General features: G+C 39.7%; 1 protein-coding gene across 1 annotated transcript in view; it reads left to right on the plus strand.

The window, feature by feature from the left end:
* Nucleotides 1–4,106: 4,106 nt before the first annotated feature.
* LOC149214987 (beta-galactosidase 3-like) overlaps nt 4,107–17,908 on the plus strand; it is a 189,852-nt gene continuing 176,050 nt past the window's right edge. The window contains exons 1-3 of the mRNA XM_089389578.1: nt 4,107–4,791; nt 6,187–6,282; nt 6,455–6,567. Coding sequence (XP_089245704.1) covers nt 4,612–4,791; nt 6,187–6,282; nt 6,455–6,567 — 389 coding nt within the window. The 5' untranslated portion in view covers nt 4,107–4,611. The remainder of the gene's footprint in view (nt 4,792–6,186; nt 6,283–6,454; nt 6,568–17,908) is intronic.

A 17,908-nucleotide genomic window follows, 5' to 3' on the forward strand; every position in this document is an offset into this window, starting at 1 on the left:
CAACATATCACTTATGAAAATTAAATCTAAATAAAGAAAACAACAATAATTTTTCCAACCCACTCAAAATAAGCCAACTTAATAAAATAACATAGTTAATTATTTTATTAAAAATTATATTTTATAATTAATTTTAATTATATAAATAATATTTTCAAGTTAGATGGTTGGTTATTATATTGAAATGTTATTATATTAAAAAATTGTGTTTTAAAATTAAGATTTTTTTTATTATATATTTATTTTAAATATAAAACTAACATATTATAAACTTAGTATTTGAATAGAGTAATTTAACATGTTATATGTATAATTTTTTTTGGATAAATCACATCATTGTTTCAAGGTTGACGGCCACCACTTGCTATGGTTCATCACTGGGTCTGGAATTTCAAATCTCCTCTGCCTGTCAAATGAAAATTTGACGACGTTTTTGCATTTTTCATGTTTTTCATTTTACGTTCTAGGAAAATTTGTGAGTGTCGACCTCCCTTTACCTGGAAAGTCTCTTTCAACTACTCTTGCATCTCAACTTTCATTAATCTCCCTCTGAGAGTGCCTTGTTTTTTCCTAAGTTAACATATGTGTTTCAATACCTTGCTCTGATCTAAATAAAATAATCACAAAATTCTTCATGCTTGATATACTATATTAAAAGTGGTACAAATACAATAGGTTTATACAAGGTTTTTGAATTGTTGTGAGATCCAAGTTATTCCATACTTAGGAAGATAAGTTGAGAGAATATCTCAACTATCTCTAACAAACACAATTAAAATTTAATCCTCTAGTAATAACATTAATGTAAGTTAGAGTTCCCATCAGTTATATTTCAAAAGAATTTTCATGACCCTGAATTAAGACCAATAAAACTCTAATAAACAAAGTTATTTTTCATTAAAGTTCATAGTCCCTTCATAGTTTCCTAGTCAAAGTTCTTCTTGGCCAAGAAGTCTAACAAATATTTTTTGGTCAAATGATGATGAGTGTTCCTATTGGTAAAAGAGATTGTGACAAAGAAGAACTTTGACCAAGCTTATATCTCTATGCCTTCTTTTTGAGTTCTTGTTAATGAGAAGTCATGCTAGTGATACTTCGAAGGAACTTTCCTAGATAATTACTTTGACCAGGGAACTACGACCAATGAACTATGATTGTCTTGTTCCCTAATTGATCTAAGTTGTCGTATTGATGTTGGGTCTTGTTGGTTAAAATTCATGTTGATCATAATTCTAAGGAATTTCTTGATTAAGAACCGTAAAGAACAAAAGGATGGAGAATTGTAACAGATAGGAACTTTGATAAAGAAACTACAACCAATAAGAAATTTGATGAATGAAATTTAGTCAACAAAAATATAACCTTGGGAACCATAAGTCACTAAGGAACTTTTAACTAAGGAAAAAGAATAAGAAATTAGTTAATATTCTTATTGAATAGATTTCCCATCCTATTGGTCATTGTTTTAATGTACTTTCTTAGCTAGAAAATTTTAATATGATAGATTGAATTGTGCCCAACAAGGAACCATTAACAACATGAACTCTTGTCAACAAGAACTTTAATGAAGAAGCTATGACCAATAAAACCTCTAACGAAGAAACAATGATTAGTCAAGGTCCTCTTATTCTTTCCTTGGTTCAATCATGTATGTTAGAAATTATCCCTTCGTCCTAGTTCTAGGGATCATTCCTCACTAGGAACCACACAATTAAACTTTAACCAACAATGTTCCTATTTGTTAAGGATTCAAAAATTTATAGTTGTTTTTCGCTATCTATACCCTCACTTTTGAATTTCACAACATATGCCACTGACCTCCATTGTGTAAACATGGATCAAGGAATTCAATTTGTACCTTGTATCTTTGTGGTCAAATTCAAATCAAAATTAACTTGTAACTATCTCATCCATCTAACTTGAGAATTGAACCATTACCAACTCAAAATTAAAATCAAATTTTCAACCTATGACGAATTCGACTAGAAATTTGAACCACTACCATGTGAAATGAGTTGCATCATATCATAGTTATGACATGTAAGCCATGTTGTCAAATAAATGGCTTCCACACAAAATAGTGTACTAGCATAGCTATATGAATTAAATGGCTAGTAAATGGCAATAAACATCAATCCATAACAATCATCAAAACACTTACTTCATCATACATCTCAAGTTGTTAAAATTAAAAGAAAAGAAAAAACATAAAAACTAATTAAATTACAACTTTATTATTGTTATTATTAATGGTAAAAAAATAATATATAAATTAATATATATACATTTAAAAAAACATGTAACAAATTTTTAACCATGGAGATTCACCCCCACTTTATAGTGGATATTTTTAATGTGTAAGTAGACATTGTTACAATATCATGGGCCAATACATGACTCATGAATACCGCATGCCCAAAAAACCAAAACTTCTTTAAGAGTCACTCATTCATATGACATTTGTTTCATTAATGAATTTAATTAAAAAGGTGAAAAAAACTTAACTATAGAAACAAATTTCAGTCTTTGATTTATTTATATTACTAAAAATAGTCTAATATTAGAGAAATTAAGTCCTTATTATACACTTCATAATTATACCTAATTTAACTAAGTTTAACTAACACAATCACCAATAGTAAACTCAAATTTCATACAAATAAAAATTAAAACCCAGATTCAGTGTTTAAATCCCATGTATGAATTTATGTGAAAATAAGTTCAAATTCTTAATTTAAATAAATATGTCAAAATTTTCAAATTATATAAAAAACCTTGAAAGGTCAAAAGTGCAAAATACCCTGTAAGAGATGGATCTGCCAATAGGAATGTTGATATTCATCATTGTTCTTACTATCGTCATTGACCTTTATCCCATCAAGTAGATCAGCCCCTTGTAAATATCCCCAAAAGGACACTCAATTTCAATTTAAGTATAATGGTTTGCAACAAACTGCAAATTAGAAACAACATGGACTCCATGAATGGTTTATCCTCGAAAGCAGTAGTTTGAGAGGAGAGGGGGAGTTCATTAAATTTGAAATTAATATTGGAGAGAGATGCATTCCTCTTGTGAGAAAGCATGGAGAATACCTTAGTTTGGTGTATGAGCATGGCAGCAATCTTTTCCATTTTTATAGTTACTGCCAATATTTTTGTTATAATTCCTTAAACTGCAAGCAAATGAGTTCGCCATTGTTCACATTTTTCAGGAAAACACACCTTCCTTAGTCTATATTACCAATCTCGCCAGCAGGTTACATTCTTTACTGTTTTCTCTTTAGGCTTCAATGGGTTAATTCCCCTTATCATGTGACATTGTCCAAAAATAATCTGGTGCTTTTAGCAAGTAATATTGAAATAAACTGCTTACTAACAAACTTATGATTGACCACAATAAACAAGATCAAAAGCAAATTGTGTGAAGGGTCTTTTATGATTGACCAAAATAACTGAGATCGAAAGCAAATTGTGTAAAGATAACTTTGCAAATAGAACTAACTTTGAACTAACTTTAATTTTAATTTTCTAATCAAAATTGTGTTCAATATATTCTTTATTTTTTCGAAATTTGACCAAAGCTCAAATTAAAAAATGATCGAGACTCTTGGCTGCGAAGGATATGTCTCCTGTAATGGGTTCTTTAGATTCAACACATGGTTAATTATTATATTAATAAGTTACATTTAATTAATTAAAATTAATAAAATTAGTTATTTTATAAAACTAATATATTATAAACCACTTTATCTGACAACTAATTTTTTTCGAAATTATCATAAACATTCTACAACTGCTCAATAAAAATTAATAAGTTAATGATAACCTTGAACCCAAACCACTAAAAAAAGGACACTTTCTCCGGTTTCGAGAATAAAAAAATCGAAATTCAAACCAGATCACAAATTCGTCCATGGAAATCTGCCCTGCTGACTCTGCTAAATAATAAATTCATACATGGAAATCTGCCCTGCTGACTCGGCTAAATAACAAATTTATCCATGGAAATATGCCCTGCTAACTTAGCTAAATAACAAATATATCCATGGAAATCTGCCCTGCTAACTATGCTAACTTACTGGGGCAGTGCCTCTCAGACGAAGTACCCTTATCCTTTATTCATTCTAGATTTATGGATGCCGGCGGATAATCTAATACCTACACCACCTGAGGAGAAAAGATAGACACGAGAGACCAATCATGAACATACTGGGAAGCTGGTCTATCCTTCTACCGTCCCCTTGTTTTCGATTCTCGGTTACTGCCGGCTAAAAGATGGATGTCGGCGGATAATCTAATACCTACACCACCTGAGGAGAAAAGATAGACATGAGAGACCAATCATGAACATACTGGGAAGCTGGTCTATCCTTCCACCGTCCCCTTGTTTTCGATTCTCGGTTACTGCCAGCTAAAAGCCAGCGTATCCTATTAAATTAAAAAATAGTACCACCTCCACAGTGGGATCTGCAGTGTATCCCATCCCTATTCACACCTCACACAACAGCCATGAATATTTCAATATTGATATACACATATAATGTGTCTATATATATTACTTGCGACGTTTAGAGGTGCCCAACAAGCCCATTTGCTTCCCTTACTGTAACAATGGCGGGTACTCATCATGCATTGCTACTGTTGCTGTGTGCAATAACAATACATACAGTGGTAGATCTGAAATGGGTATATGCTTCAAATGTCACATATGATCACAGATCTCTCATCATTGATGGACAGAGAAAACTGCTAATGTCAGCTTCCATTCACTATCCCCGCAGTGTACCAGCGGTAAGTTTGTGTATTTCCCTATTCTCCCAGATTATCATAACATGAACTACAGAGCAAATATGAAATGCCTATGATACTGTTGACTCGAATATGAATAGTAGTCAGTAATATGGTTTGGTTGCTAGACTAAGTTTCAGAATCACTCTGTATATTAACAGCTAATTTAATGTATATATGAAGTACTGTTCCATTAACTTATCTCTGAAGGGCAGTTGTTACTCTGTTCATGTTAATATCACTTGTAGTCAGGGGGCTAATCCCCTGCTTACATGCTATCGTAATGTTAACGTGGCATATTCAGTGATTTGCTTTACTAAAACATGACATTAAATTATTTCAAGGAACTGTGATATCAGAGACGCTTAAGTCATTCGTTGAACGTATTAAACCATGGAACCAGAATGGATGATAATGGCCATAATGTTGTAGTGGTCTCATGAAAACTCTGATAAATGGGTGTGCAGAGTCTGTTTAGGCTATATTCAAGGGGATGCTGCCTGACGCTTGCTGGGAATATTTTAGTGGAGTTTAGTTTGCGTATTATCTCGGATTGCCTGATGGATTTTTACTAGAAACACTTATACAGAAGCCAACAATGGCTGCAATGGGTCGTCCAACAGATCACAGCTTGAAACTAACTTAACCTTGAACTCTTTTCTGAGTAGCATATTTACATCATCGGCGTTTAGTTAGATTTTGGTCATAGTTATCCCGGAAACCCATATGATACTCTCCAAATTTGCTCACCATAACGATCCAACAGGGTCACTGCAAGAGAGGATGAATAATAATATTCCATTTGTCCACCTCTGTGTGCCATGAAAAGAGGGCATACCCTTTTTGTACAAGTTTTAGAATATTATAGATTGAAGGGTACAATGTTCTTTAGTGTGCAGATATGAATACGGCACTTAGTTTTTGTATATTTCCATCATCACCATTTAGTTACTTACATGTTGGTCACAGTTATCCCGGAAACCCATGATACTCTCCAAATTTCCTCCCCAGAATGATCCAACAAGGCCACTGCTAGAGGGGATGAATGATAATATTCCATTTGTCCACCTCTGTTTGCCACGGAAAGAGGGCATACCCTTTTTGTACAAGTTTTAGATACTATAGATTGAAGGGTACAATGTTCTGTAGTGTGCAGATATAAATACGGTACTTAGTTTATGTTGTTGTGAGATACAAGAGCGGAGATAAAAGAACACTATGTGGGAAGTACCCCCGAGTCTCGCATTTATCATTTCATACTGGGAAGATGTTATTGAATCACTGTTTGCCATAATTGTGGCATGTAACATGAGACAGAAGTTTGTGGAAAGTGGCATTGGATCTCACTTTCCAATGTCCAATGTACAGTTGTACTGATCAGCTATTTGTGTGTGGCAGATGTGGCCAGATCTGATTGCCAAGGCCAAGGAAGGAGGCATTGATGTGATCGAAACTTATGTATTCTGGAACGGGCATGAACCAAAAGAAGGCACTGTATGTTTCGTTTCTTATCTCTTGTGCAAGTAATATATGATGTTGCCCAAATTCTGTCTTCAAAGTCGTCTTCATGGTCATTTTTTTACGTGAGTTTCTTGTTCTGTAGTTTGTTATGCTTTCTGATTGGTCTATATTGTAATGAAGGATTTTGACTGCTGTTGTTGTGCAGTACTATTTTGAGGATCGTTATGATTTAGTCAAGTTTATCAAGATTGCTCAACAGGAAGGGCTTTATGTGAATTTGAGGATTGGTCCATTTATAGCTGCTGAATGGACATTTGGGTTTGTTTCTGTCCTTTGGACCCATTTATTACTTTTCTCATTCAGAAGGTATTTTTAGTTGACAGGTGATCAGCCTTGTGATTTATGCAATCAGATCAATCCACAAATGAATATTGCAAATTCATTTGACTGTCCGTTGTAAACAAGCTCACTGCTGAGGGCATAAATTCCATTCTCTAAGATTAGCAACATGGCCCAACTTCATTGGAAGATATGCCCATTTGCCAAATTGTGCCCTCATCACCTATATTACTAAATTGAATTTCCTTTATAAAGCCAAGCATGGTCGTGCTGCTAAAAGACGAAGCTTTCATTCTTTATAGACCAAACCAATAAGAATATAGGATAAGTATGGCACAGGTTTAAGGCCTATAGGCATTCAACTGTTGTAAAAGAAAACCTCGTCTTGTGAGTCTAGCTGATAAATAATTCAATCCTCCCAATGGGCAGTTTCTTCTAAGGAAACTTTGGCTTATGAATCTGATTGATAAAGAACCTGATTCCCCAAATAGGTGACTACTCTTGAGGATTTTGGCCCCATTTGCACTTGTTTGGGAATGCAAATAGTAACCGTATGGATGTAGACGATGCATTTGATTTGCTCACTACATCAAATCCATATATTGAAATACGCAATGGTTCACACATAGGGGAATGTGGAGGAATACTAGGTGAACAGATAATTTAGGAATTTTTAGATTCTGACTTTAATGCTATTAGTTTTCAATTTTTTGTTTTGGCAAATAAACCAAGCTTGTATTACAAGGGAACAATATCGTACATCATAATAGGAGCTTTGCAATATTGGACTTCCTCTTTCCCTTCCAACCTAGGCAAGAAGGGAAAGCATTTCCTATTGCATTCCAATAATCGTGGCTACAAAATACTTCCAAGGAGGAGAAAATTTGGTCATAATTTGAGTTGACAAGTCATCTAAAAACTGATGCTAATCCATTTTACAAAAAATATTTCTAGATCCATTGAGAGGTACCTTACATCTTACAAAACAAAGAAGGGAGATAGCATAAAGGGATGTACAAACCAAAATTACCAAACCTTTTTCTTACAAAACCCCGGGTCACCAAAGATGGAAACTCTGCAATGTATGGGCCTCCCAAAGCGAGTATGGAACCTTTGATCAATCTACTCTATAAGTTGTTTGACAAAGTCACAATCCTCTAAGATATTCTTGATGTCCTCACTTTCTCTATATTGGGTCCACAAAACCTTCTAAAAGGTTACTTTTGGCAAATTTGTTGTTGATTCTCTTTCGCAGTCTTGACTCCTCATCTAGGAGATGCCAATGAGCATTCGACCTTTGAGCAATATTGAAGTGTGGCCTAAACTAGTTGTAAACAATGGGTATTTACTATTTACTATTGATTCTAAGAAGAGGTTTACCATTTGGACATACATGAGATTATATCTAGGTTATTTTATGACTGCCATCTATGTCAATCATATTGATCATTTCTATGAAGGCTGGCTTGAACTTTTATTAAAATTGGCAACTAGGGCCAAATTCCACCTTGGGACAACTCATTTGATGGAGATGATGACTACATTGGATTCCTATTTTCGAGAGGTCCAAGATTGATATAAAGTTCATCTCATTCGGACAAGCATAAATGTGATTTTGAATTTATGATGACACGTGTAAATTGTTTAGGTCAGCCTCAGCGAAATGTAGGCTCAAGAAGCCCAATGGATGTGTCTCTTCACCCACAACAAAGTGTATAAATAGAAGAGACCTCTCACCTCATTTGGACATCCATCACACACATTCTTCTCTCTCTCTTCATTAGATTGGTTCGTAGAACTTGGGCAACCCCTCTCTCTCTCTCACACATGCGCTAGGAGGACAAAATTTCTGGGCTAAATCACATAATCGAAATTGCAGAATTTCAGACAGTTTGACCAGCGTTGACCGAGGCTGTTTTGACCAGTTTTGACTGCGGTTTTGAGGGAAAAATTTCGATTTCCTTAGGCTGCATTGACTGGCACAAAAATCGAAGTTTTCTGGGTAGTTTGACCTGCGTTGACTGAGTTTGACCAGAGTTTTTGTGACTATTTTGGGTTGACTTTGACCATTGCTGGAGGCCGAGTTTGACTGCCTTTGACTGAGCTTCAAAGGAGGTATTTGACTGCTATTTTGACCAACGTTGACTTTCTGGTTAGGGCTGAAGTTTGACTGCAAAATTTGATAGGGCTGATTTGACTTTGTATTGGGCTAATCAATTTGACTTTTGTACTCTCTCTCTCTTTGCTGAACTATTGAATAATAATAAGAAGATTTGATCAAAGGGTTTTCCCCACATTGGGGTTTTTCCCTGGCATCCGCCAAATCCGGTGTTCTCGTCTTGGCTTGTCTTCTGCAATTTTGTTTTATGTTCTATCTACATTTACTGTCAATGTGATTAATGGTTAATGTGATTGCTATTGGAAATTGTTATTCGGCTGCTAAAGGAACATTGAAGTAAATTATGCTAAGCATAGAACATACCATTGTTATCTAAAATTAACAACTTTCTATTAAGAAGCAATCTCCTAGAGATGTCTCCCATAGAAAGCAACAACTCTTCTTTGGATAGACTTGAATGTCATGCCTGTGAGAGTCACCTTTCTCAAGAAAAATCCTCCACTCAATCTAGGAAGTGAGCCTAAGGAGCTCTTAGTCTTTTGAAACACCAAATGTTGTTGCTACACAAGCCCTACTCATCACACAAGCCTTAGAATTCCATTGCAATAACAAAGAGAATCCCTATCGTGCCTTGCTAGTTCTTTACAACATTTTTTTGAAAAATGTGACTTATTTTACTTCAAATATGAACCGGAGTTACAACAGATGAACATAAGAGTTTTTTTTCTAAGTAGGATTAATCTATTAATATAATACAAAAAAGGTAAATACAGAGAGGTCTGGCCTCCAAAGTACTGAGTAACAACCATCACAAAATAACTCGGTTTAGCTGTGACTGCCCCAACAGAGGGGAAACCAGTCCAGTAAATCGAAAATACCCACATATGGGTTGACAGGTTTGACCAAAAAACCAAAATGACATTTCAGACATTGCATTGATCTACTCAGAAAACATAAATTTAACCGAAAACTCCCAGTCAGCATGAGAAGCAACGACCTGGCAAAAAAAGCGACCCTGGCTGCCAAGTGTTAGGCCTAGAGGTTGTCCGGGGCCGGTTCCTCTTCAATCCTGCAAGCATAATTGTACCAATCATCCTTTTCAGCTGACATGTCCGCTCCCTGAGTTGGATGGACTGTTTCAGCATTCCCTGTGCTTGCATGCAGGCCAGATGTGTCGCCTTGTCGGCGTCCAGAAGCTTGAGTGTCGCCAAGCATGTTCCCCACAACTTGTTGATAGCCAGCCGGTGCTTTGCCATGCAGGGTGGCTCTATCAACGTCGGGATGCATTTCGCCTGGGTTGCAGACTCCTCTGTTGCTTGGAGCTGCCTTGTTCAGCTCTTCGCTGTGTGCACCCAGAGGTGCTGACTGGTCCATTTCTTCAGTAAAAGTAATTGTAACAGTAGTGGTGATGACGGGTCAGTTTAGAGTGCTACGAAAACAAAATTGAGTGGTATGGGGTGCTGGATGCGGGGGGAGGGGGAAATTTGCTATATGAACTGCAGCTTCCCGCCGTTCAGAACCTTGAAGACAAGTTCTTCCCCTTCCGCTATGGGTGTCTGGATATCGGCCAAGGAAAGAGCCGAATGAATTTGAGTTGTCTGCTGAAGAAACAGGGGAAGCCGATGCAGGGCTGGGAGTTGCAGGAGGGCGGATGCTTCCACCATGCGTGCCTCCCCTCCTGCTTCTCATTCTATGACGAACCATGGCGGGATTGAAGGCAAGGTTAGCAGTCGGGGAGGTGGTGGAGTAATTGTGCAGAGGATGGACCGAGGAGGGCTGAGCCAGAGCTAAGTTGCAGAGCCTGGTTTGTGAATAATGAAATCCATTACCCAAGTTAATGCAACTTATCAGCCAGCACCGACAGCTGGTGACAGTGCGAGAGCATGGCTCAGAGGCTTGCGGGGGGTAGACACAGTGGAGCAAGGAGGGAGGGATAACATAATACTCTGCATACTCCATTGCTATGAAGGAGGTGGCGCAGTCTCGGCCTTGGGACGCATTTAATGGCCCCTGCAAGATGCCTTGAATGTGCCTCAGGTGGGCTTGGGGAAGGACACAGGCGGCCATGTGGCCAGCCCATCGTCTTGTCAACTTAATTAACCAGATAATCACCCGCATCCGGGTCAGATGAACATAAGAGTTACATGAAGATCCTCTTCCTATAAAATCTAAGATGCCCAACAAATGTGCCTATCCCCTAAGCGGATGGGGTATCATCCTTTTGAAACATATCAACTCTAGCATTGACATGAATTGCCAAATATTTTGAATGCTTGCAATTCTCGTAGCCATAGGTGGGATTTGTCTCCTTGAAAAGTTACCGTGCACCTTAGCAGATAAGCATATCAAATGCCATAACTCCACATCCATGTGTTCGTGCACCTAACATATCATATGTGTTGTGCATCTAGGAGGGACCTCGCCAAGATAGGGGGCTGAAGACAGGTAACTTTATTATGCTTGCAAATGTGCCTTGGAAGTCTTGACAATTGTACACCTTCAAAAGATATGCCCCACTAATTCTTCTTTTTGACAATGAACGCAAAATGGGTTGGAATTTTTTTGTTTGTTGAGTCTTTCCTCAACTGCCAGACCTTGAAAGAACACCAACTGACTGGAAGCTTTGTATTTAAATGAGTTTCTTGCCTTGTAAAGCATTTCACATCTCTTTTTCCATCTTCTTTAGAGTCACAAGTTTGGCATTTCCTATTTAATTGTGGAGCAATAGGGAACTTAACTCTTGATCCATCTCCAACTCTTCCACTCTCTTGTTGATCTTGGCACTAGATTCTAAATATGTGTTGAAATTGCTCTCACACACTCATTTGGCTCCAAAAGGGAACTATTTAAATTACAAGGGACTCTGCAATCCAGCTAGTCTTCAATACTAATAGTCATTTGAGTGGAGACAGGGAAGTGATTTGAGCTGGTCTTTGCAGTCTCAACTTGCATTGCCCTTTGGACAACTTTTAGTTCAGGCAACCACTGTTTTTTTCTGCTTGGAAGAAGGAGATGACAACTACTATTGTTTTTGAATAACGAAGGAAATCTATTGATCTAGTAATGTTTTCCGAGTTTGATTTGTTGCAGCTTCATTTCTGAGTTTAATCATTATCTAGATTGTGCAAGTGATGTTGACTCAATATGGTGTTGGATGGAGATGTGTTCTGAATGTCAACATGTTGTAGCAATTGCAACACCCTCCAAAATTTTGGCCTGCATCCAATTTCGGAGCCTCCCTTGGGTTTTTACTTGATGTTTGCAAGCACTTGGGCTCATCCCATGAGCTCGTGTTGAGTCTTTGCACCCTCCTCGCTTAACCATTCAACAAACATCCTTTTGCATGTTGATTACAATGTCATGCTTGTAGCCATGTTTTGGTCATGCACAAGGTCCCGCTTCATGTGTACAAGTTGTATTCGCTATGTAAACATTTGTCGCACTCACACACGAAGTTGTATGCATTGTCGCGCAAGCGTCGTCGCGGTCGTTCAATGATCTATCACAAGTGTCGCACTTGTCGCTCGCACCGTCGGTCAGTCACACTAAGTATATGTTGTCTTGATGGTTTGAGGCGTCTTGTTGTCGAGTCATGTTGAGTGTTTGTTTGCAAGATCGCGTATGTACAAGTTCACTCACTCACACACTTAGTCATTTTGCTGAAGTTTTGATGATCGGATCACCCTCCAACAGCCGAACCCTCGCTGAGCTGCATTGTGCAGTGTCAGCACTCAGTGAACATGTAGTGCTGCACAGAATTGCGCAGAGCTTGAGGCTGTCTCTTAGGTAGCCTTCACTGCGCAATCGTGGAAACGACCGAACTGATTGTCACCTAGAACAATGCAAAAGTTTCTCAGCAAGCCATCTCAATCTGTGCTGCCTGCAAGCGAATCAACCAACCCTCTAGTTGGTCAACTAGAGAGTTTGACCGGGCAGTGACCTTGGGACTCACTCCCCCAAAAATTTGCACAAAAGCTGCAGACCTTGCTCACTCCATTGATTGAAGAAATTGCGCTAACATGCTGGACAAACATCTTGTGTCTGTCCCTGTCTCCCTAAAAAAATGCGTAGTTTTTCCACCCAGTCATCTAGACAACCGGATTGCTGCTCACCCGGCAAATTGCGCAGTTTTCATGAGCGGTCACCCAGCTGCTTGACACCTCGCTCAACTCAAAAACTGCAATGGGATGTCCAGCAATGCCGTATCCTGCTTAGCTGAAAAAATGCGATGGGATGTCCAACAACCCAGTATCCTGCTCAACTCAAAAACTACGATGGAATGTCCAGTAGCCCAGCGTCTTGCTCAGCTCAAAAACTGCAATGGGATGTCCAGCAGGCCAGCCTTCCAGCATTTACGCAGTTTTCACCAGCAACATTCCTGCAGCCTATTGCCAGCCCCTTCGAAAAAATGCGCATTTTTTCTCGGCAAGCCTCCTACAGCCCGCTACTAGCTCCCCGGAGGAATTGTGCAGTTTTTGCTGCCAAGCCTCTATGCTGCCTGCACCACTTCCTCCAAAAAATTGTGCAGATCTGCCCGCCAGCTGAGCCAGATCTTGCGGATAGTCATTGCTGATCCGGATTGTCCATCTTAGTCTCATAGTGAATTCTCCGCAGTTTTCAATGACAGTGCTCGGAGCCCGCATCCCAGCTTGAAATTTGCCTTGCGTAGTTTCATAACCTTGTCCTCTCTCCCAGTCACCTGCATTCGAAAACGAACAACAATGCATCATGGTAGACTAGGAGGTTTATGGATTTGATGTCGTCTCGTCATGAGTGATTGTAGATACAGGTACATGGATAAGACATGACGTGATGATGGACGAGATGAACAAGGAGAGCACATGCAAGGAGATTTGTTCGTGAACGGACAAACGAACGATGCATGCGAGGAGATTTTCTCGCGAATGGATGATGCATGCGAGGAGATTTTTTCGCGAACGGATGAACATGCGAGGAGATTTTTTCGCGAATGGACGAACATGTGAAGCATGCCAAAGCACAAGCAAAGGAGCGACGTGCACATGCAACATCAAGCGAACACCAAGACCATCGAAGACTCCGCACACCTTGCCATGCATAGGTGAAGCTATGATACACCAAGAGGACATCCATCACTCAACAACACTGCAGCTCGACATGGACACCACCAACAACATGAACATACCAACACTGTCGTGTCGAGTTGTGTCATGAGTCATGTCGGCCACATCACTACTGTGGGCCATATTGCTTTAAATCAATGTAATGTAATGTGGAAGTCCAAGAGACCCACATGTAATTTGAGGAGTCATGTAATCTGAAAAGTCATGAAAGTCAAACAATCATGAGGGAAGTCGAACAATCACAAGGGCTAGTTTTATCCTTGGCTATAAATACCCCTCATTTGTACGTGCAAAAGACTTTTCACCTTGGCTCCTCCCACATAGCCTTGAGAGTGTGTAGACTTTTCTTGGAGGAGCGAGCAATGGCTCCAACGCCCCTATCATGGGGTTAGTGATGTATGGTGTACCAATGTGTCTTGGAACTTTCGCTTAATTCAGAAGCCTGATAATGGGCCAACACGTTTTCACACATGTATTGTAATTGTTTGTGAGACTAATCTTGAACAGTTATAATGCATGTTGCTTTAACCTGCGTTAAACAATTGAACTCTTTCGGTTGCTCTAATGCATATATTTATGAAAATGTGTTGTATGAGTTGTTCATATTTGTCTTGCCCGCGTGGGTTGCCTCACTGGACATAGACAAAAAATTTACCATAAACTTGTTATAACGACCGTCGCACTCGCGCGCACTGCTCCGCTGGGTGTTGTACGTGTTATCTTCTCTTGTGTGTTGTGATTGCCACATTCATGTGGACTGCTCCTCCGGAAGCTGTGCATGTCCTGTTGTGTTGTGTGTCTCTGACAGAGTTGGGACTTTTTCCCTTTCGACTGGAGACTCACTTCCACCCTCTCTCTCCGCGGTGAAAGGACCTTGACACAAGTAACACTAGCACTCACCAAGCACACGAACCTCACTGTTCAAAGACGAAGCAGACCACTCTCACGTGCTGACAAGCAAGAGCTAAGGCATATCTTTAAGATAATGGCAACCGGGCCATCGTACCGGATGGGACTCCTACACCAAATGGTGTGAGGTCTAGTTGGGACTTCATATCGGGGAGATCCCCTGAATGTTGGCGGGTCCAACATCGTCAACATTTTGGCACTAGAAGGAGGGCCAGATGACAAGATGAGTCCTCACAATCTGTGTTGAATCTTCGCACATCTATCATGGAGTTTGTTACAGTTCACCCTCCGAAATGTCTGTCCAACGGACATATCTTTCATGTCGAGAGGGAGTTCTGGGATGACTTGTCACAAATCATGTATGATGGTGAAGGAAAAGTGGCTTGGCCTGAGCACTTAGATGACTTCCATGCACTCATGGAGAACGTGGAAGGTTTTAATGAAACAAAGGTCTGTTCGCTGCTCGCACACACACTTCGTGACCACCCATTGCAATGGTGTAGCATACTGCCTCATAACTCCATGCACTCATTCAAGCAGTTCAGTGATCTAATTGAATCTGTTTTTCACCATTTTGATCCTAAAGCACTTGATAAAAAATTGTTAAAACAACGAAAGGCCCCACATGAATCGCCTATGGATTTTTCGCAGCGCTTTTGTCTATTCATGTTTGAAGCTCCGAAAAGTCAGATGAAATTCCAATATCTCATGGACAAATTTGAATATTGCCTTACCAAATCACTCTGTCCCAAGATGAAGTTGAAGTTCAAACCCTGCTCGGCATACTTCGGTGATGGAGCTGCGCAATCACAAGTGGACACAGTTGTTGTCACAAGTGACTGTCTGCCTTCCCCTCATCAAACAACTCCACCACCGCAGAGTGATGTGGGAGAACATGCGCACACATCTGTTCAATTGTCACATCCTCCCACCCTCACTACTCTCAATATCTGCGCAGATTTGGTTGGGAAGCCCATGGGTTGTCATACACACTTGTTACCTCAACCTCCGTCTCTGTGTTTTGCTGATCCTCCGGATTGCACTGTCTTGTGTTCTTCTGTTCTGTACTCTACACCTATTGGGAACGAGGATCAAGCTATCGACGGAGTTGATATTGCACAACCAACTTGCGCTGTCATTCACGAAGAGTATGACTGAGCATGAACCCGCGGTGAATGATGACCTTCTATCTGCGCCTCCTCCGCTTTTTCCTGACATCGTTGGTGATTTTGTTATCCCTGATTGTCTTTGTGTTAATCCATCCACAGATGCATCTGCTTCCGATCATTTGCAGAACACACCTGATGTCAGTCCATCATTTGATAATGGAGAGGACAAATTGTTCATTAAAAATCCACTTGATCTTTCATCTGCTTTTTTCAGAAATGCAGAGGGTGAACATTCTTGCTTCTCATCTACCCCTCTGTATGATTCATCAAATCATGAGGATGCCGACAAACATCCTGAATTTTCTGATCATGGTTGTCGTGATCTCTGTACTTCTTCATCTGATCACGATGTTGATTCACTCGTTGTTAATTTGTCTAAGCCACTGGTCTCTAATGATTTATCTATTGACGAAGTGGAAACCTTGTAGGCTGTCGAGGCACTTCAGCCTGAGCTGATGGTTATGTCAGGCCCTCGCTGTCTTGAGGTTAGTTCCACTTCTAATCAGAAAATTTGTGAAACACCCGAGGCTCCTCATCACTCATCTGTATGCACTGAAGATCAATCCAACACACATATTTCGCTTCCTCCACTGAAATCACATGATCCCATCGCTTGCGCATTGGAGGAATCATTCGCAGCAAACACACTTGTAAGGTGTAAGTTGTCTCTTTTTCTCATGTTTGCTTGTCTACCATAGTTAAGAGAGTGCATATGTTTATCATCTGTACACAGTGTGTCACAACACCATGGCAACTCCACAAAGGGTTTGTCTTGCACTTCCACTCTTTTCTTTTCTGTGGACACGTTTAAACTCGGAGTATGTTGGTTTTCATTGTTATATATTTTATGTTTGCTGGTTCACTTGATTGGGTTTCTCGCGAACCACGCCTTCACCAACATGGGCCAGCCAATGCGTCGATGGCTGCATTGGAAATATCACTTCACGTAAGTAGGCCCATGCACTGTTAGCGTAGGAGTAGGAGTAGTGTTTGTTTTCTTGCTTGTCCTTGTTTTCTGGTTTGCTTGTTTGTTTGCTTGCTGACTTGGGTTGTTTTGTTTGCTTTGCTTACGATTTTTGTTTCCTTTTGTTTTGTTTGCTTAGTGTCATGCTATTTTTAGTTTTTTAAATAAGTGTTGCCCTCTACTGAGTTTTGGCTTTTGAATGAGTATGTGGTTGAGATCCAAAGAGTCTTGTGACACTGCAGCACTTGGCCAGTCTTGTGTTCGTCTTCTCTGTGCTTGGTTATAACCTTCGGCCGGTGAAGTCTTGACAGAAAATACGAGCTGTTTGCAAGGGAAGCTTGGGTCCAAACATGAACTTGTGTCCACACTGGAAAACCCCATGCATGTACTCATCCTTCTGCTCTGTGTGTTCAAGCTCATCCAACTAGTAGAAACAGAGAAGGGGAAATCTAAATGAGCAAACCTATGTCAGAGGTCTTACATGCTTCTTTGAAGGAATAACCTCTTTTGCTCTCAATAAGCCGGGATTCCTCTTCTGCCTCAAAAATAAATAAGTGCCTATGCACAGTTCTCTTAAAGATACAAAGGCGAAAGAAGAGAAAGGCTTCTTGCGCAGAGAGGTGAAGCATGCAACTCCATCGGGGTACTGAACAGGCTCATTGGCAGTGGAGCAATGTGTGTGTTCCTGCGTGACTCCGCCGAGGTACTGTCCAGAGTCCAGGCTTGCTGGCAATGGAGCAACACCAAAGATGAAAAACTGATACTCTGAAATTTTTTAACTTGCGAGCCAAACTACCCTTCCCGATTTCGAAATGCTATGATCAAGCTGAAACTTGTTGTTGTGTTTAGCTGAGTTGGCGAAAGGTGAACCATGTCTGTCCATGGGGTAAATGGGGAGGCTGAAGTAACCCGCACAACGATTCAATACTACTTGAAAAGTCAAGGCCCTGTGCTGTCAATGGACCAAAACAAAGAAGTTGGAGTTCAACTAGTGTGTTGCCAAGTGTTGTAGATGCTGCAACACCCTCCAACCCTCCAAAATTTTGGCCTACATCCA

Source organism: Pinus tabuliformis, chromosome 1_1, assembly GCF_031772625.1.
Source record: "Pinus tabuliformis cultivar Carrire ecotype Pingquan chromosome 1_1, CPIR1, whole genome shotgun sequence".
Taxonomy (NCBI): Eukaryota; Viridiplantae; Streptophyta; class Pinopsida; order Pinales; family Pinaceae; genus Pinus; species Pinus tabuliformis.